Here is a 19,951-nt window from a genome sequence, read left to right on the forward strand (position 1 = left end):
CACCTGGGCAGGTTCAGAGCCCTGGACCCTCCAAGATTCCTCTGCTGCTCACACCTACCCAGAACCTGCGCCCTCCACCCACCAGCCAGGCCAGCCCCAGACACCCAGCCTCACCTGGGTCCCCAGCTCCCACCAAAGCCCTCAGGCTGGGACTTCTCCGCCTGCCCTGGGGCTCTTGGAAAGACATGACTGGATAAACTGAGGCATGGATCCGGCAGTGTAGACCACAATAAACTGAGGCACAGATCTCGCAGTGTAGACCACAAGCCCCATGCACAGGTGCAACAGAGTCCCAGGCGTCCCTGGCTCTGCCCCAGAGGATACCAGCTCGGAGACTCCCATACCCACGAGATCCCAGCACCATGGGCTTGTCTCACCCAACAGGTCCCAACCTGCTCAGCTGTGGCCTCACACTCCAGGGAGGCGAGCTCCCCAACAGGCGTCTCTGAGGACACGGTGACACCTGGCAGCCAGGCTATCGCCCCTGCATGCTGCCAGCCGAGGACAGTGACACCTGGCAGCCGGGCCATCGCCCCGGCATGCTATGAACTGCTGCCCGGCTTTGAGGTCTCATCTGCTGGAAATGGCCCTGGCTCTGTGCCTGTGACCTGGGCCTCCAGGGCTCCTGTCCCTGGTGTGCACCAGGAGGTGAGAGGTGCCCCCTGGAATCGCAGGACAAAAACAAAGCAGCTGATCTGCGTCTTAGGGGCACCAAAGCCCCAAGGGCGAGGGCTTCCTGCCAACCACCCTCGGAAATTATTATATCACCCTCCCCCAGAAATTACATCAACCTCCCCCAGAAATTACATCAACCTCCCCCAGAAATTATATCAACCTCCCCCAGAAATTACATCAACCTCCCCCAGAAATTATATCAACCTCCCCCAGAAATTACATCAACCTCCCCCAGAAATTACATCAACCTCCCCCAGAAATTACATCAACCTCCCCCAGAAATTATATCAACCTCCCCCAGAAATTATATCAACCTCCCCCAGAAATTACATCAACCTCCCCCAGAAATTACATCAACCTCCCCCAGAAATTACATCAACCTCCCCCAGAAATTACATCAACCTCCCCCAGAAATTACATCAACCTCCCCCAGAAATTACATCAACCTCCCCCAGAAATTACATCAACCTCCCCCAGAAATTACATCAACATCCCCCAGAAATTATATCAACCTCCCCCAGAAATTACATCAACCTCCCCCAGAAATTACATCAACCTCCCCCAGAAATTACATCAACCTCCCCCAGAAATTACATCAACCTCCCCCAGAAATTATATCAACCTCCCCCAGAAATTATTATATCAACCTCCCCCAGAAATTATTATATCGTCCCCAGCTGCTGGTCACAGACAGGGCTGAGCAGTCCAGAGAGGCTGTGGCCCACAAAGCCCCAAGTATTGGCTCCATAGCACAAATGCCTGTGTCCATCTGAGCTGCATCCAACCTCAGGGCAGGCACAGAGACATCTCAGCCTCCACGTTTACCAAAATGCCTTTTATTTACATACGAGAAAATCTCACCGTGTGTCCAGCTGGCCCCGTCATGGCCGCTGAAGGCAGCACTGCTGGGCAAGGAGAAACAAGGCCACACCTGCGACCTGGGCTGCAGGGTGAGGTGGCTCCCTCCGCACAGGCCCCAGGACACCCACCATGGCACAGGCCAGGCTGCTGCCCCCACACGGCCTCCACGAGGTCACGGGTCCATCTCCACAACCCCAAGGCAGTAAGCAGTGTGCCTCACTTTCGCCAAGCTGGGCCAATGAAGAGGCCCCGCCCCCACCCTCAGGCCCCACCCTCTCCCCTTGGAAAACAGGTGGTTTTTTCCTAACACAGGAAAACAGAAAATGAGCACGCTTTCTATGGCTGCCAAAGTACAAGGAGAGGCTCTGCCCTCGGAGCCACTGCGTGGATGGCGGGCAAGGTCCGGGAGCCAGCTCCAAGGAGCAGGAAGCAGGGGGCCATGACGGCAGGACAGGCCCAGCCATAGCCCCGGGAGGAGAGACTGCCCTGTACATCCAGGTCCGGGAGCCTCTTCCGGCTGAGCAGGGCCGCGACTCGGCATGGCCCCGGCACCCGAGCAGGTCTGGAGGGCCCTCAGAGCGGGGCAGGGGCGGGCACGCTGGGGAGGGGCAGCTCCAGGGCCGGTGTCTCCGCAGCCTGTGCTGGGCTGGGCTTCCGGTGGTCCAGCTGTTCCAGCTTCTCGCCGAGCTGGGAGTAAAGCTCCTTCACTGCCTCTCCGCTCTGTGGGGAACCACACCATGGGGCAGGCGAGGCGCATGGGCAGGCCCAGGGGGCACAGGGGTGGGTGCCCACCGACCACACACAAGCACCGCAAGGGCAGCTTGGCAAGCACACACGGGCTGGTAGGGACGGGCTGGTAGGGACCAGGTGCCTTCAGACGCAGCCCCCCCGGGCACCCACCTGGCCTGTAGGCTCCAGGGCCTTCTGCAACGCCTCCAGCTTAGACGGGGCCACCCTGGGGTGCAGGTGAATGAGGAGCCGCAGCGCGTGCCGGTGCACGTTCTCCTTCCTGGAAAAGGCCGTGCAGGGCTGGGGCAGGAGGCAGGCCCTGCTGTCTGTCCAGGCCCAGCCCGGATGCAGGTGGCCAAGGCCCCTGGAGACAGGACATGGCCAGCCTTTGGGACCCTCCCAGCTGTGCCCAGGCACCCTGCAGGGCCACATGCGAGCCCTGGTGCCCAACAGACCCACCTGCGGACCCTCCGCCCCAGGCTGGGGACAGCAGCCACCTCTCAGGCTGCTACAGACAAGAGCTCAGAGGACAGAGCGGGCCGGATGGTACCCAGCAGGCCTACCTTGGAGAGGCGGTGAGGAAGAAGCCATCGAAGAGGCTGCTGCAGAAGTCCTCAAGGGCAAATTCGTCGGCCAGCAGCGCAAGGTTGCCCGTGAGCAGGTGGAGGAAGATGTCGCCAAAGGCCAAGTCGCCAAAGGTCTCCACTGCAGACACAGCAGGCATCAGCCCAGTGCCACTCACCCTGCCCACCCCAGAGGGCACTCTTGTCCTCAAAGACCTCAGAACCTACTTCTGGGGGTGCTCACATGAGAGTTCTCGGTTGTTCTGAGATGAGAAGCACAGGGTCTCAGCAGGTGAAGAGGGGGGTGGGAAGTGGACAGAGGCAGGCGGGGGGTGGGACCTGTGGCAGGGAAGCAGAGCTGCAGCCCAGGGACAGGAGGGTGGAGGGAGGGGGAGACAGCCCGGGGACAGGAGGAGGGTGGAGGGAGGGGGAGACAGCCCGGGGACAGGAGGAGGGTGGAGGGAGGGGGAGACAGCCCGGGGACAGGAGGAGGGTGGAGGAAGCGGGAGACGGCCTGGGGACAGGAGGAGGGTAGAGGGAGAAGGAGACAGAAAAACGAGGTGCTCCTCCAGTCCCAAAAGGCCTTGCCCAGTAGCCGAGCCCAGGAGAAACAAGCCTAACAAATACAGGGCCGGCGCCGGCTGCAGAGAGTTCTCCCTGACTGCCAGCTACACTGAACCACAGGAAAGAGAACGAAACTCTTCCACATTCTTTTCTGAAGCCAGACACCAAAACACAACAAAGACAGCATTCGTGCCCACAGATGCCTCACGTGCGACCGCGGCACAGAAGCCACGGTGCTGGCAGACGTTTGCCAAGAGCCAGCACAACGCCCCACACGGGGCCCCTGCAGGGAGGGAGGGCGGCCGCCTGCAGACTGATGCCTGAAGGAGCTGTGGCCAGGCCACATGGAGGTGACGTGTGCGGACGGGTTGAGGATGGCCTTCCTAGTATCCCGGATGGGGCCTTTCCGAGGACAACCCAGCTGGCACCACCTGCGCCCACAGAGTGACAGAAACATTTCCAGGAGACCCAGGCCCCCGAGGTGCCTGCCTGCCACATCTCACAGGGCCTTGGGCGGCCACATGGCCAGGTGGCCACGGGACACATGGCAGGCACACAGTCCCGACCAGGGGATCCAGCAGCAAGGCCCCACTGGGCAAATGCCCTGATTCCTGCAACTCCGGGGAACCCAAGACTGGGAGACAGGAGAGAGGACAGCAGGCGCATCCCAACCCTGACGGGACCGTCCACACAGCAGGCAGGAGACACCTGGAGAAGCGCAGCCACTGTCAGGCAGTCAGTCGGCAGAGGAGCAGCAGTGAACCTGGCTCAGATGTGACAGTGGCCCGTGGTCCGTGGTCACTGGTTTTTATTTTTTTTGAGAAGAGTCTCACTCTGTTAGCCAGGCTGGAGTGCAGCAGTGCAATCTCAGCTCACTGCAACCTCCACCTCCCGGGTTCAAGCGATCCTTCTGCCTCAGCCTCCCTCAGCTGGGATTACACGCGTGCGCCACCGCGCCGGGCTAATTTTCCTATTTTTAGTAGAGATGGGGTTTCGCCACATTGGCCAGGCTGGTCTGGAACTCCTGACCTCAGGTGATCCGCCCGCCTCGGCCTCCCAAAGCGCTGGGATTACAAGGTGAGCCACCATGCCTGGCCAGTTTTTTAAAGGCATTTAAAGACAGTCTTGTTTTTTGTTTTTTTTTTTTTTGAGACGGAGTCTCGCTCTTTCACCCAGGCTGGAGTGCAGTGGTGCAATCTCGGCTCACTGCAACCTCTGCCTCCTGGGTTCAAGCGATTCTCCTGCCTCACCCTCCCGAGTAGCTGGGACTACAGGCATGCGTCACACACGCGGCTAATTTCTGTATTTTTAATAGAGATGGGATTCCACCATGTTGGCCAGGCTGGTCTGGAACTCCTGACCTCAGGTGATCCACCCACCTTGGCCTCCCAAAGTGCTAGGATTACAGGCATGAGCCACCGAGCCCGGCTCCCCGCCCCTTTTTTTTTTTTTTTTTTGAGACGGAGTCTGGCTTTGTCGCCCAGGCTGGAGGGCAGTGCCGTGATCTCGATTCACTGCAACCTCTGCCTCCCAGGTTCAAGCGATTCTCCTGTAAACGCATCCTTCTTTTGTAGAGATGCCTACGTCTGCAGCCTGCATGCTGTGATGTCTCAGATTTACACCCAGACATCGTGCTGAGGGACAGGCGGCCACGCGCAGACCCCACGTGGACCCCGGGGAGGTTGGAGATGGTGCTGGGTCCTCACTGTACCATGCTCTTGACTTCGTATTCTTTCACAAATTCCCACCACAAAATGTTAAAAAATAAACAGGGGAGAATTCTAAAAATCAACATCCATTCTTATTAGAACCCACTAAAAACTTAAGAACAAGCGTGCTCTCCCCAAATGTGACTGAAAATGCACATCCCACCCCGTGGGGCAGCCACGTACTCCGAGAAGCTGCACTCCTGGTTCCCAGCCTGTTTCTAGCCACAATCAAATGAGAGAAAGAAACAGAAGCGCACGGAAGGCCTCCCAGGTGAGTCTGTCATTGTGCGAACTCCACAGTGACTGACACAAATCCAGAAGGTGCCACCCACTGCACACTGGGCTGGGCCATGGCCTCATGCCCCTGAGCTAGACACCTGCACAGCACATGGCTGTACTGAGTACTGAAGGCTGCTGGGACACAATGGCAACTGACTGTGTATCTAAATAGAGAAAGTGGAGTAAAAATACAGTATTGTCAGCTTATGTGACCGCGTGGTCGTATATGTGGTCCACGGTAGACAGAATGTTATGTGACACGTGACTGTACTGCAGTGGGCAGGCCAAGGCAAATTAAAGTTATTTATAACTATGTTCCCGGAAGTCTCAAAAAATAAACAAACCGGCTCTGCCCGGCGGCCGGCAGCACGATGTCCCAATGCCCTCAAGAGCCTCCCTGAGCCTCCAGAAGGAGCGGCAGTGTTGGCATCCGCAGAAGCCCAGGAGGTCATGTCTGCCTGCGCTGTCTAATGCCACTGTCTGTGGTCATTCGTTCCAGCAACAACAGGAAACCCAGGCCCAGGCAACCCAAGCTCAGTGAGAGGGTGGCTGGGGACAGGTTAATACCCACAGGTAACTTCCTCCACAAAGAAAGCTGGAAAACGCATGCACGCGCCATCCTCAAACACACCAGCCACCGAGAAACACAATAGGCACGTGCTGTGGTGTGGACGTGTCCCCAAGTTCACCATCGGAAACCTGATCCCCAACGCAACACTGCTGAGGTTGTGAGGGCTCCGTCCTCACCAAAGCGTTCCCGCTGTTAGCACAGGAGTGGCTCCTGATAAAAGGGTAAGTGTGGCCCCTTCTCTGTCTCCGTCTGTCTGTGTCTCATCTCTAGCTCTGTCTCTCATCTGTCTGTCTCCATGTCTCTCCTGTCTCTGTCTCTCTTATCTGTCTCTCATCTCTCTGTCTCTCATCTCTGTCTCTGTGTCTCTCATCTTTGTCTCTCATCTTGGTCTGTGTGTCTCTGTCTCTCATCTCTGTCTGTGTCTGTCTGTCTCCCCTGCCCGTGCTCTCTTGCCCTCTGCCTTCCACCATGGGATGACACAGCAAAAAGCCCCAGCCAGATGCAGGCCCCTTGACCTTGGACTTCCCATCCCAGCTCGCAGAACTGGGAGAAGTCCCTGCTCTTTGTTTTTTTGAGACGGAGTCTCGCTCTGTCACCTGGGCTGGAGTGCAATAGTGCAATCTCCACTCACTGCAACCTCCACCTTCCAGGTTCAAGGGATTCTCCTGCTTCAGCCTCCCAAGTAGCTGAGATTACAGGCACCCACCACCATGCCCAACCAATTTTTGTATTTTTTTAGTAGAGACAGGGTTTCACCATGTTGGCCAGACTGGTCTCGAACTCCTGACCTCGTGATCCGCCCGCCTCAGCCTCCCAAAGCACTGGGATTACAGGCCTGAGCCACCGTGCCCGGCCGTCCCTGCCCTTTCTACACTACTCAGTCTCAAGTCTCTGTTAGAGCAGCATAACATGGACTAAGACAGCAAACCCCAGACAAGGCCTGAGTCAGCAAGGAAGAGCCCAGGGTCTGTGTCACAGTGGGTACCGCAAGGCTAAAGAGGCCCCATCTCCCACGGGACCCACAGCAGGCTAAAGAGGCCCCATCTCCCAGGGGACCTGGCAGCTCTACTCTTGAAGGCGCCCATTTGGACCCTTCCTCTTCTTCCTGGCTTGCAACAACCCCTCCCCTGTCAAGGCCCCCAGGAGGAAGTGGGCCTGTCACCACGTGGGGTGGGGCACTGGGGCAGGGGATCTCTCTCCCTCCCCTTTGCTCCATTCTCTGAGCACCTGAGGGGTCCCAAGCCCCTCGCCAGTTAGGATGAAATAAAGACAGCTCTTACATCACCTTTTTGTGGGAAAGCACAAAGTTGAACTCCCTCTCCCTTTCCTAGTAAAATAAACTACGAACAAAAGTAAAAGTGAAAACGAGGCTGGGAGCGGTGGCTCACACCTGTCATCCCAACACTTTGGGAGGCCGAGGCGGGCGGATCATGAAGTCAGGAGTTCGAGACCATCCCAACCAACATGGAGAAACCCCGTCTCTACTAAAAATACAAAAATTAGCCTGGCATGGTGGCACACGCCTGTAATCCCAGCTACTCAGGAGGGTGAGGCACGAGAAATCACTTGAACCTAGGAGGCAGAGGCTTCAGTGAGCTGAGGTTGCACCACTGCACTCCAGCCTGGGCGACAGAGCAAGACTCCATCTCAAAAAAAAAACAAAAGGTGAAAACAAAGCTAGCAAAGTTGGAGGTGGGCTGGGGAGACAAGGCAGCTCCTGGGGGCCCTGGGGCCCGCACCCTGGGCAGGACTGCATACGGCAGCTGCCGCAGGGAAGACACAGCCAGGCACCGCCCGTCAAGACTTACCCAGCCCCGGCAGCAGGCGGAGGAGCGCGTTCTTGTTCCTCTGCTTGGTGATGTGCAGGACGTAGTACAGCCCCACCTCGCAGGCCATGCGCTGCTCCTGCAGAAACCTGTGCCCGGGGCGCCATCAGCCCCACCTCAGCCCCACCTCAGCCCCACACCGACCCCTGCCCAGCCCTGAGGCAGCCCCCTGGGCAACAGTGCCATCCCTGCGCCACGGCCACCCCTGCACCATGGCCCTACAGCCCGTACTTAGTGAAGCTTTCGGGAAGTGTGTTTGGATATGAGACTGGGGCTTTCTCCTCAGCCGGAAGTTTCTGATCCACATTGAAAGTGTAGTCATCCACCAGGAAGGACATGAGCATCGGGAGGAACCTGGTGATGAGCTCTACCTCCTACGAGGAGGGGAGGCCATGAGCGGGCGCGGGCCCGGGCCCTGCCCCACCCCAACCCGACGTGACACACACCCTGCCCCTGGCCCTCCCACTCCCCCAGATACCTCACCGACCCTCCCTCCTCTCCAGGTCCCCAGGTCCCTCTTCCCACCTCCCGAGTCCCCCACCCAGGCCATCTCCTCAAACCCCCTTCTGGGTCTGGACCCACATGGAGTAGTCACCACCTGTGGCCAGCCATGGTCCATGGAGACACCCCCAGAACAAGCCAGGGTCCACGGAGACACCCCAGAACCTCCCTGGTGGGCATTTTCCCAAAAGGAAGGTGGGCAGCTCCAGGAAGGAAGCTTTGGGACCAAAGGGGCCTCCACAATCACCTTGCTAGCGCCTCCCCCTCCACCCCACTTCCAGCCCACAACCCCTCGTGGGAAACTGGCAGCCCCCACAGGAGGCTCGTTACCATCTTGGGCTCCTTGAAGACCTGGCTGTCGATCATGTCCCAGGCTCCCTGGCCCAGCGCCAGCAGCCGGAGCAGCAGCAGGAGGTCGGGGCTGTCCTGTAGGGAGGACGGGCTCAGTGCCTCTCCCAGGCAGCTGTGTCCTGGCCATGGAGCTCCTCTGACCCTACTCGTTACTCAGCAGGATCTCTGGTGCCCATGGCCAGGACCACACGACTGCGATCACCAGCCCCACACACAGGGTGAAACGCAGTCTCACAGCGGGGAAGCACATGCCTCTACCTGGGCCACTGCAGTCCACATCCCCAACCACCAGAGCAGCCAGCAGGGCGGCCACAGGGCCCCAACAGCTGCCTCCACCTGGCCGCTGCTGTCCACACCCTGACCACCCAGAGCAGCCAGCGGAGTGGCCGCATGGCCAGGACAGCTGCTGGCCAAGCCCACACTCACCCTGGGCAGCGTCTCCTGGCCGACCAGCTCCTGCAGGTGCCTGACTGTGCTCAGTGCCAGCGTGTTGATGGCGAAGGGGTCACACAGGATCATGGACAGGTCCCTGGAAGGAGGCCGCCTTGGCGTTAATGCGACGCCTGTTGCCCCTCCCTTCAGCGGCACAGTCCTCAGGAGGGGTGGCCTAGGCTGAATTCAGGACTGGCAGCAGGGGCCCATCACATGCTGGGTTTCTTACAAAAAGCTTAAGGATGGCCGGGCGCGGCGGCTCAGCCTGTCATCCCAGCACTTTGGCAGGCCGAGGCGGATGGATCACCAGGTCAGGAGACTGAGACCAGCCTGGCTAACAAAGTGAAACCCTGTCTCTACCAAAAATACAAAAAATTAGCCGGGTGTGGTGGCGGTCGCCTGTGGTCCCAGCTACACGGGAGGCTGAGGCAGGAGAATCACTTGAACCCGGGAGGCGGAGCTTGCAATGAGCCAGGATCGCGTCACTGCACTCCAGCCTGGGCAAGAGAGCGAGACTCCGTCTCAAAAAAAAAAAAAAAAAAAAGCTTAAGGTTTGCAATTTGTCCTTAACGTATTCAAAGATTTTTCAAATTAAAAAGTTAAAAAAACAAACAAAAAAAAGGCTGGGTGTGGTGGCTCATGCCTGTCATCCCAGCACTTTGGGATGCTGAGGCCGGTGGATTGCTTGTTTGAGACTAGCCTGGGCGAAGTGGTGAAATCCCATCTCTACTAAAGATAACAAAAATCGGCCAGGCGCAGTGGTGTGTGCCTGTAATCCCAGCACTTTGGGAGGCGGAGACAGCAGGATCAATGCCCAGGAGGTTGAGGGAGACTGTACCACTGCACTAAAGCCTGGGTGACAGAGACCCTGTCTCAGAAAAAAAAAAAAAAAAAAAGGAAGAAAAAAAGTGGCAAAGGCAGGGTCAGGCAGCACTGTGTCTATACACCAGCCGGAGGATGCTGGAAAGCAAATGCCAATGGATGCCCCTCAGCTCAGAGGCTGACCCCACGCCACTGCAGACACCAGACCCCAGCCCCCAGGCCTGGCTCCAGAATGCAGAGTTGAGGAGGGAGACTTTGCTACCCACACACATCCCGACAACCATGTCCCTAAGCTGTGGGCCAGCAGTGCCCGGCATAGCTCTACTGAAACATCCAGGAGGCCAGGCACGGTGGCGCATGCCTGTAATCCCAGCACTTTGGAAGGCTGAGGCGGGTGGATCACCTGAGGTCAGGAGTTCAAGACAAGCCTGGCCAACATGGTGAAACCCTGTCTCTACTAAAAAATACAAAAATTACCTGAGCGCAGTGGCGCGTGCCTGTAATCCCAGCTACTTGGGAGGCTGAGGCAGGAGAATGGCTTAAACCTAGGAGGCGGAGGTTGCAGTGAGCAGAGATTGCACCACTGCACTCCATCCTGGGCTACAGAACGAGACTCTGTCTCGAAAAAAACAAAAGAAAAAGCAACATCCGGGAATAAACGCCTGCTACCCACGGCAAAACACAGCGAGCGCAGACCGGATGCACGCAGGGCCCTGAGGGGCAGAGGCCTCGTGGAGCCGACCCTCACCCCAGCACCTGCTCCTGGCCCTTCTTGACGCCATCGAGAAACCCCTGCAGCTCCCGCGCCCTCTTGCTGTCCACGAACCGCTCTCGGATGCAGGCGTCCAGGCACCAGGTGAACTGCAAGGAGGAAGCATGGTCGGGACCAGCCCAAACCTCCCAGGATGACCAGAGACCCAGGCCCCAAACACAGCCCCAGGCCCTGGCCTCTTGTTCAATCATAGCTGCTGTGGGGGGCGGCAGCAGGCACCAGTCATCCTGACGGTGCAGTGTTCCCCACACCTCCCGGCCAAAGCAGCAGGGTCAGGACAGCGGTGGAGAAAGTGATGATGTTTCTTTCTAAAAACGGACTCTTTCATGGCACCCTGAGTGTGGGGGTGGCCACTGCAGCACTCCAAGCAATGGAAGCCTCGGAGGGTGACTCCTGAGTCCCGGAAAGATGGTCCCAGGGCTGGAGGGTCCGTATGAAGGGAAACCCCGTTCCTAGAGCACTTGGTACCTGGCCAACAAGCAGCACCCAGGGTTCTGGGGAAGGGGAGGGCCACAGGCCAGGTGGAAAGATGGGAGGAAGCTGGGGCAATGGTCAAGGTCCAGCCCGTAGGTCATACAGCCCTCGGGAACACAGAAAGGGCTGGACGGGGCAAGGGAGTCCCCGGGAACGGCCAGCTCTCTGGCTCAGATGCAGGGGACTAGCCTCCTTCCCCCATCAGGGTCTGGAGAGGAGCCAAAGGGCCAGCACACAGGACAGAAAGACCAGAGCCCAGGAAACAGGCTTGGGAGAGAAGGGTGCCCAGATGGTCCCCGGCCAAGCCAAACCCACGGAGAGGAGAGGAGCCGGGAGGGCCAGGGGGAAGGAGGGAGGGCAATGCTACCTTCAGGAGGGGCAGAGGGGGAAGGAGAGAGGGCCGGGGAGTTGGGGGGAAGGAGGGAGGGAGGGCAGCGCTACCTTCAGGAGGGCGGAGGGGGAGGAGGGAGGGCCAGGGAGTGGGGGAGAAGGGAGAAGGAGGGAGGGAGGGAGGGCAGCGCTACCTTCAGGAGGGCAGTGGGGGAAGGAGGGAGGGCCGGGGAGTGGGAGGGAAGGAGGGAGGGAGGGCAGCACTACCTTCAGGAGGGCGGGGGGGAAGGAGGGAGGGCAGTGCTACCTTGTGGCACGGGTCCACGGTGCAGATCTCACCCACGTCCAGGTCGTGCAGGGACATGAGCAGCTCAGCCCGCAGCGTGCAGTAGTGCACATTCCGCGTGCGCAGGAAGAGTGTGCGCAGAAACTGCAGCACCATGTCGTACAGCTTCACGTTCTTCCCCACCATCCGCGTCAGCCGCTGCACCACCTGCAGCAAGAGGCACTGTCAGGCCCCCGGACCCTCCTGGGCTCCGCCACAGACACAGGGACATCATGCCCGGCGACAGCGCGGCCCTCTCTCTGGACATCTGTCCTTCCTACTTTTTGGCAGAAAACATTCCCTTCTCTCATTAGATATTGGCCCCCAGTCTGATGGTAGCAGGTTCTGTTATTTTTATTTCTTTTATTACTTTTTTTGAGACAAGGCCTTGCTCTGTTGCCCAGGCTCGAGTGCACTGCTGCAACTGTGGCTCACTGCAGCCTTGACCTCCTGGCTCAAGTGATCCTCCTGCCTCAGCCTCCCAAGTAGCTAGGACTACAATTGCATGCCACGACACCCAACTGTGGGCGGCAAGCCACCCAGGTGCCGAGGAAAGAGACCAAGGGCACGAGCTGTTCCAGTATAACAAAATATGTAAGAATAGTTATACTAGATATAGATCATAGATATGATTATATTTGAATATTAGTCATTAGCTTGTAGCAATTACTCTTTATTCCAATATTATACTAATCCTCGCTCTACAATCATAATCTAGGAAAAGCCAGGCCATACAGAGATAGCAGCTGAGGGGACATAGTGAGGAGTGACCAGAAGACAAGAGTGCGAGCCTTCTGTTACGTCCGGACAGGGACACCAGAGGGCTCCTTGGTCTAGCGGTAACACCAGTGCCCGGGACGACGCCCGTTGCGGGGCGGACTGCGGTCTAGCGGTAGCGTAGGTGTCAAGGAAAAACACCTGCTACTTAGCAGACAGGGAAAGGGAGTCTCCCTTTCCCCAGGGGAGTTTAGAGAAGACTCTGCTCCTCCACCTCTTGTGGAGGGCCTGACATCAGTCAGACCTGCCCGCAGTTATCCGGAGGCCTAACCGTCTCCCTGTGATGCTGTGCTTCAGTGGTCACGCTCCTAGTCCGCCTTCATGTTCCATCCTGTACACCTGGCTCTGCCTTCTAGATAGCAGTAGTCAATTAGTGAAAGTACTAAAAGTCTCTGATAGGCAGAAATAATGGCATAAGCTGTTTCTCTCTCTCCTCTCTCTCTGCCTAGGCTGCCAGGCAGGGAAGGGCCCCCTGTCAAGTGGACACGTGAGCCACGTGACCTTACCTATCATTGGAGATGGCTCACACTCTTTACCCTGCCTCTTTGTCTTGTATCCAATAAACATCAGCGCAGCCTGGCATTCAGGGCCACTACCAGTCTCCGCGTCTTGGTGGTAATGGTCCCCCGGGCCCAGCTGTCTTTTCATCTCTGTCTTGTGTCTTTACTTCTACAATCTCTCGTCTCCGCACACGGGGAGAAAAACCCACCGACCCTGTGGGCCTGGTCCCTACACCCAATCAATTTTTTTTTTTTTTTTTTTTTGAGACGGAGTCTTGCGCTGTCACCCAGGCTGGAGTGCAATGGCAAGATCTTGGTTCACTGCAACCTCCACCTCCCAGATTCAAGCTATTCTCCTGTCTCAGCCTCAGCCTCCCAAGTAGTTGGGATTACAGGCGCCAGCTGCCATGCCTGGCTAATTTTTTATATTGTAATAGAGACGGGGTTTCACCATGTTGCCCAGGCTGGTCTTGAACTTCTGAGCTCAGGTGATCCACCCGCCTCGGCCTCCCAAAGTGCTAGGATTGCAGGCATGAGCCACACACCTGACCCAGTTTTTTTTTTTTTTACTTTTTTTTTTTTTTGAAACCGAGTCGTGCTCTGTTACTCAGGCTGGAGTGCAGTGGCGTGATCTCAGCTCAGTGCAAGCTCCGCCTCCCAGGTTCACACCATTCTCCTGCCTCGGCCTCCCGAGCAGCTGGGACTACAGGCACCCACCACCACGCCCGGCTAATTTTTTGTATTTTTAGTAGATGGGGTTTCACCATGTTAGCCAGGATGGTCTCGATCTCCTGACCTCATGATCCACCCGCCTCGGCCTCCCAAAGTGCTGGGATTACGGGCGTGAGCCACTGCGCCCGGCTTTTTTTTTGCGACTGAGTCTCACTCTGTCGCCTAGTACAGTGGCGCAATCTTGGCTAACTGCAACCTCCGCCTCCCGGGTTCAAGTGATTCTCCTGCCTCAGCCTCCTGAGTAGCTGGGATTACAGGCGCACACCACCAGGTCTGGTTAATTTTCATATTTTTAGTAGAGATGGGTTTTTACCATGTTGGTCAGGCTGGTCTCGAACTCCTGACCTCGTGATCCACCCACCTCTGCCTCCCAAAGTGCTGGGATTACAGGCGTGAGCCACCGCACCCGGCCTAATTTAGCTTTTTAAAAGAGAATCGGGCTGGGCACGGTGGCTCACACCTGTAATTGCAGCAAATTGGGAGCCCAAGGTGGGTGGACTACCTGAGGCCAGGAGTTCGAGAACAGCCTGGCCAACATGGTGAACCCCCATCTCTACTAAAAATACAAAAATTAGTCGGACGTGGTGGTGGGCGCCTATAATCCCAGCTACTTGGGAGGTTGAGGCAGGAGAATCACCTGAACCTGGGAGACTGAGGTTGCAGTGAGCTGAGATCACACCACTGCACTCCAGCCTGGGCAACAGAAGGACACTACGTCTCAAAAAAAAAAAAAAAAAAAACTAAAATAAAATAAAACAAAATATAAAATTAAAATAAAATAAAATAAATAAAAAAACGAAAAATAAAAAAATAAATTTTAAAAATTAAAAAAATTAATAAAGTAAAATAGCCGGTCTCAGTGGCTCACGCCCGTAATCCCAGCACTTTGGGAGGCCGAGGCGGGTGGATCATGAGGTCAGGAGATCGAGACCATCCTGGCTAACACGGTGAAACCCCATCTCTACTAAAAATACAAAAAAAATAGCCGGGCGTGGTGGTGGGCGCCTGTAGTCCCAGCTACTCGGGAGGCTGAGGCAGGAGAACGGAGTGAACCCGGGAGGCGGAGCTTGCAGTGAGCCGAGATCGCGCCACTGCACTCCAGCCTGGGCAACAGAGCAAGATTCTGTCTCAAAAATAAAATAAAATAAAATAAAATAAATAAAAATAAAAATAGGCCAGGCACGGTGGCTCACGCCCATAATCCCAACACTTTGGGAGGCCGAGGCAGGTGGATCACAAGGTCAGGAGATTGAGACCATCCTAACTAACACCATGAAACCCCGTCTCTACTAAAAAAAAAATACAAAAAATTAGCCGGGCATGGTGGCAGGCGCCTGTAGTCCCAGCTATTTGGGAGGCTGAGGCAGGAGAATGGAGTGAACCCGGGAGGCGGAGTGAGCCAAGATCGTGCCACTGCACTCCAGCCTGAGTGACAGAGCAAGACTCTGTCTCCAAAAAAATAAATAAATAAATAATAAAAAAATAAAAAGTAAATTTTAAAAAGTAGTAAAATAAAACAAGATAAATAAAAATACATAAAATAAAATAAAATAAAATAAAAATAAAAGAGAATCAACCTAGGACTAAGCCGACCAAGCCGACTGATTTCCCTCACAGACAGAAATCAGTATAGGCAGCACCAAGTCACCAGAAGAGACAGGGGATAGGAGAAAGGCCTGGGAAATGCAGGGCACCCCACAGTTAGCAGAGGGGTCCAAGGGCTCTGTCTGACAGCAATGGAACAAGAAAAAGGCCCATGGAGGACCTAACTGGGAATAAACAAACAGGGAAGGGAGGACAGAGGTGGCACTGCCACCCCCAACAAGCCTGCTGCTGCCCACGCACATGGTCAGGAACCACGGCCCGAAGGGAACCCAGAGCCACACTAACTGCTCAGCGTTTGAAGTGCAGTAGTTCAGATGGGCTCTAAGCATGAAAGATTCACCAGGTTTCAAATCTTAGTGATCCTCCCGCAAAAAGCATTACAGCTCAATATTTTTTTTTCCTTTTGAGACAGGATCTCTCACTCTGTCGCCCAGGTTGGAGTGCAGTGGCTCAATCATACCTCACTGCAGCCTCAATATCCAAGGCCTAAGCAATCCTCCTGCTTCAGCCTCCTGAGTAGTTGAGACAACAGGTACGCACCACCATGCTTAGCTTAATTTTTTTTTCTTGTAGAGACAAGGTCTCCCTTTGGTCTTTAACTACTAAGCTCAAGCAATCCTCCCACCTCTGCCTCCCAAAGTACTAGGAGTACAGGCGTGAGCCACCGTACCCAGCCCAATCTTTCACATGAATTACACGCTGAAAGATAATATTTTGGATATACTGGACCAAAGAAAACATTAATGAAGTTGATCTCATTTTTTTTCTTAATGTGGATGCTGAAAAATCTTAACTTATAGTTCGCTTTTTCCACTGAACAGTGCTACTTTAAAGTTGGTTAGGGCCGGGCGCAGTGGCTCACACTTGTAATCCCAGCACTTTGGGAGGCCAAGGTGGGCGGATCACCTGAGGTCAGGAGTTCAAGACCAGCCTGGTCAACATGGTGAAACCCTGTCTGTACTAAACAAAAAAATACAAAAATTAGCCAAGCATGGTGGGGCGCGCCTGTAGTCTCAGCTACTCGAGAGGCCGAGGCAGGAGAATTGCTTGAACTCAGGAGGGAGAGGTTACAGTGAGCCGAGATCGAGGCCCTGCACTTCAGTCTGGGTGACAGAGCAAGACTCTGTCTCAAAAAAAAAAAAAAAAAAATTGACTAATTAAAAAATCTCACAACCAGTTGTGGTCGCTCACACCTATAATCCCAGCACTTCAGGAGGCTGAGGTGTGCAGACAGATTACTTGAGCCCAGGAGTTCGAGACCAGCCTGGGCAACATAGCGAAACACCAACTCTGCAAAAAGTATACAAATTAGCCAGGCATGGTGTCACACACCGGTGGTCCCGGCTGCTTAGGAGACTGAGGTAGGAGGATTGCTTGAGTCCAGGAGGTCGAGGCTGCAGTGAGCCACGATCACGCCACTGTACTCCAACCTGGGTGACAGAGTGAGACCCTGTCTCAAAAAAAAAAAAAACCCAAGAAATCTCGGCTAGGCATGATGCCTCACGTCTGTAATCCCAGCACTTTAGAAGGCTGATGTGGGAGGATCGCTTCAGCCCAGGAGTTGAAGACCAGCCTGAGCAACATAACCAGACCCCACCTCTACAAAAAAATATATATATTTTTAAGTAGCCCCAGTGTGGTGGCACATGCCTGTGGTCCCAGCTACTCAGGAAGATCACTTTAGCTCAGGAAGTCAAAGCTGCAGCGAGTCGTGATCACGCCACTGCACTCCAGCCTGTGCAACAGAGTGAGACCCTGTCTCTTAAAAAAGAAAAAAAAAGAAAAAAAGCCAGGCACGGTGGCTCACCCCTGTAATCCCAGCACTTTGGGAGGCCAAGGGGGGGCGGATCACCTGAGGTCAGGAGTTCAAGACCAGCCTGACCAACATGGAGAAATCCCATCTCTACTAAAAATACAAAATTAGCCGGGCGTGGTGATGCATGCCTGTAATCCCAGCTACTCGGGAGGCTGAGGCAGGAGAATTGCTTGAACCTGGGAGGCGGAGGTCGCGGTGAGCCGAGATCACGCCATTGCACTCCAGCCTGGGCAACAACAGTGAAACTCCGTCTCAAAAAAAAAAAAAAAGAAAAAGAAAAAAAATTAGCCAGGCATGGTGGTGGGCGCCTGTAGTCCCAAGCTACTCGGGAGACTGAGGCAGTAGAATGGAGTGAACCCGGGAGCTTGCAGTGAGCCGAGATCACACCACTGCACTCCAGCCTGGGCAACAGAGCGAGACTCCGTCTCAAAGAAAAAGAAAAAAAGTAGGGGAGGGGGGATTAACTTCACATTAGCGGCCTTTCCGCAGATTTTAAATGTTGTCCATATATCACTTTAACGAAAAGTAAAATGCAAACAGAAAAACAACCAACTCTTTCCAGCACGTGTACAAGCCAGCCCTCCCCCACCACCCAGCCAAGAAGCAGAACCACCCGATCATTCACAGGGCAGCAGAGCGCTGATCCCCAGGTAGCTGAAGGCGCTAGCCGTGGCATCCCCAAGAGGTGCCCCACCCCGCACACGGCCTGTCCCCTCACCTCGCCCTGGCGCCTGGTCTTGGGGGAAGGACTGAAGAAGTTGTGCAGGACAGAGAGCTCTGTACTGAAGAGAGCGCTCTCCTTCTCCAGGATGTACTGCTTCAGCAGTGGGGAAACCTCGTCCCCGAAGAGGGCCTGGTTGTCTTGCCAGATCTGCCGCTTCACCTCCACGGCGCAGGCTCGATACAGCTCCTTGTCAGCCATAACCAGCTTCAGTTTTTTCTCCGGAACCTACATGACACCACAGGCTGCCTGTGAGTGGCACCTGTGTCCCTGGGTCTCCTTCGAGACAAGCCAAGAGGCCTCAGCCCCCCAGAGACCCCCTCGAGCTAAGCCCCACCCCACAGGGCATCTATGACTGGTTCCCCAGCCCCAGCAGGTTCAGACAGACATGCTAAATACCAACAGCTCTTTCCCAGGAGGGGCCCCACACCCTAACTCCAGTGCTAAGGTTCAGTCTCCACGCGGCTCATGTGGGAGAAGTCAGCACAGAGCTCACCATGGACAGCACTCGGGCAGGCAGCACAGGAAGCTCCCGGAGCTAGGCGGCCACCGGAACTTCCACTAACCAAGGGCATGAGAGTGGGCGGACGGTCCACGCCATCAGGGTTAGGGTTGGGGCCCTACCTTGGGCAGGTGCTTCATGACGCACATCACCACGGGCTGCAGGGACGGCATCTTCACCAGAGAAAAGCTCTTCTCCAGAAGGTCTTCCAGCTTCTTGTACCTGGAACAACTCACAGGATTGATGGTGCAGCGATGCGCCAAATCGCAGCAGCTACCTGCCTGTCCCTACACAGATAACAGCTACCAGGCCAAGCCTCCAAGCCCAGGACACATGGGTCAAGGGGTCACTCAGACACAGGCCCAGGCCACCTCTGGGAGCAAGGATGTGGAGCCAAAAGGACAATAAATGCCCCTGAGTCGATCCAAGGCTGAAAGGCCGGCTGCACATCTCACCTGCCCACCCCTCCCGCTGACCCACCTTTCCTCAGCCTTCCCCTCCGAAGCGATGGCTGACACTCGCTCCAGCAGCTTGTCCCGCAGCTCATCGAACACCGACTGGTGGAACTCCAGCCGCGGCGTCCCGTGCAGGTCCAAGAAGGGGAGGGCTGACTGAAGAGATGGCAGCAGCACACCATTCTCTGTCTGAGGAAGCCAAGAGAAACCTCAAACGCAGCCCAGTGCGCCCGGGCACCCCGAGGTCCTGAGAGCACAGGGAGGCACGCACCCAGGTGTTCCCAGCCGTGCTGGCGGTAACCGCAGCCACCGAAAGCCACCCAGCCGTCCAGCAAAGGGGTGCTGGCTCCGGACTCCACCCCCAGAACAGGACTCAGCCACCAGCAGAAAGCCGGGAAACTTCCGGCGCCTCCGCCAGGCCCGACTCGCGAGCAGGCGGCCCGGCCCTCCAACTGGGCTCCCCCCGCCCCGGGGGCCGCCCCACCTGGAACTGCTCGATGGCCTTGAGCGGCTCCGTGCAGTTGGTCAGGGTCTCCTTCAGGTCCTCGCCGTTGGCCACGCCCAGGTCCTGCAGCCCCGCGAACATGGCCGAGGCCCCGGCCACCGCCCGGCTAGGCGCCCCATCCCCAGCCCGTTCCCCTGGCGCCGCCGCAGACACCCCAGAAGCCCGCTCCGCCGGGCCTCGGGGGCCGCCCGAGCCTCGCTCCCCGGCGCCCTCCAGCTCGGCCAGGTCCCGCCCGCCGCGCGACTCCGCGCGCGTCCCGCAGCCGCCCACTTCCGCCCCGCACCGCCCAGGTCCGCCCGCCAACCGGCCCCCGGGAAACGCCGCCGGGGCCGCGCGCAGGTTCCTGGGAGCAGCGCCCTCACCCGGCGCGAGAGACCCCGCCCAGCCAGCCCAGCGCGCATGCGCCCACCCGGTCCCGCCCGCGCCCGGGGTTTCTGGCAGAAGAGGGCGGGTGAGAGCGTAGGGGGCGGACTCAGGGTCCGTCTGCTCCGGGAACGGACGTCGTCGCAGCCGAGTGAATTTCGTGTACATAAGCGTGGAAAACGCTCTTGCAG

At 56.6% G+C, this 19,951-nt stretch overlaps 1 protein-coding gene across 6 annotated transcripts; it reads right to left on the minus strand.

Annotated features, from left to right (window-relative positions):
- Positions 1-1,495: 1,495 nt before the first annotated feature.
- NELFB (negative elongation factor complex member B) lies at positions 1,496-19,928 on the minus strand. 6 transcript variants are annotated; one of them, XM_063594087.1, is made up of 14 exons: positions 19,377-19,928; positions 18,918-19,081; positions 18,560-18,659; positions 17,933-18,163; positions 11,767-11,952; positions 10,632-10,744; positions 9,056-9,158; positions 8,609-8,704; positions 8,009-8,151; positions 7,760-7,866; positions 3,073-3,167; positions 2,829-2,970; positions 2,437-2,545; positions 1,496-2,256 (listed from the first exon to the last, which is right to left on the minus strand). In XM_063594087.1, exons 1-14 carry the CDS (start codon positions 19,926-19,928, stop codon positions 2,241-2,243), a joined length of 2,157 nt encoding a protein of 718 aa, XP_063450157.1. In that variant the 3' UTR covers positions 1,496-2,240. The 6 variants fall into 6 exon arrangements, with proteins under 6 accessions (XP_063450157.1, XP_063450156.1, XP_003817052.3 ...); XM_063594086.1 differs by having other exon boundaries at positions 2,437-2,629; XM_063594088.1 differs by having other exon boundaries at positions 2,216-2,256; positions 2,437-2,565.
- Positions 19,929-19,951: the final 23 nt, after the last annotated feature.

This window comes from Pan paniscus, chromosome 11 (assembly GCF_029289425.2).
Source record: "Pan paniscus chromosome 11, NHGRI_mPanPan1-v2.0_pri, whole genome shotgun sequence".
Lineage (NCBI taxonomy): Eukaryota > Metazoa > Chordata > Mammalia > Primates > Hominidae > Pan > Pan paniscus.

What these genes read in the sequence shown, in the direction of transcription:
- NELFB (XM_063594085.1), bottom strand. Translation starts at nt 19,928, where the DNA reads ATGTACACGAAATTCACTCGGCTGCGACGACGTCCGTTCCCGGAGCAG. An exon ending in AGGCCATCGAGCAGTTCCAG is followed by an intron (nt 19,082 to 19,376) that starts GTGGGGCGGCCC and finishes TGGCTTCCTCAG; the next exon opens with ACAGAGAATGGTGTGCTGCT. An exon ending in CCCTGGAGCCTACAGGCCAG is followed by an intron (nt 2,257 to 2,436) that starts GTGGGTGCCCGG and finishes GGTTCCCCACAG; the next exon opens with AGCGGAGAGGCAGTGAAGGA.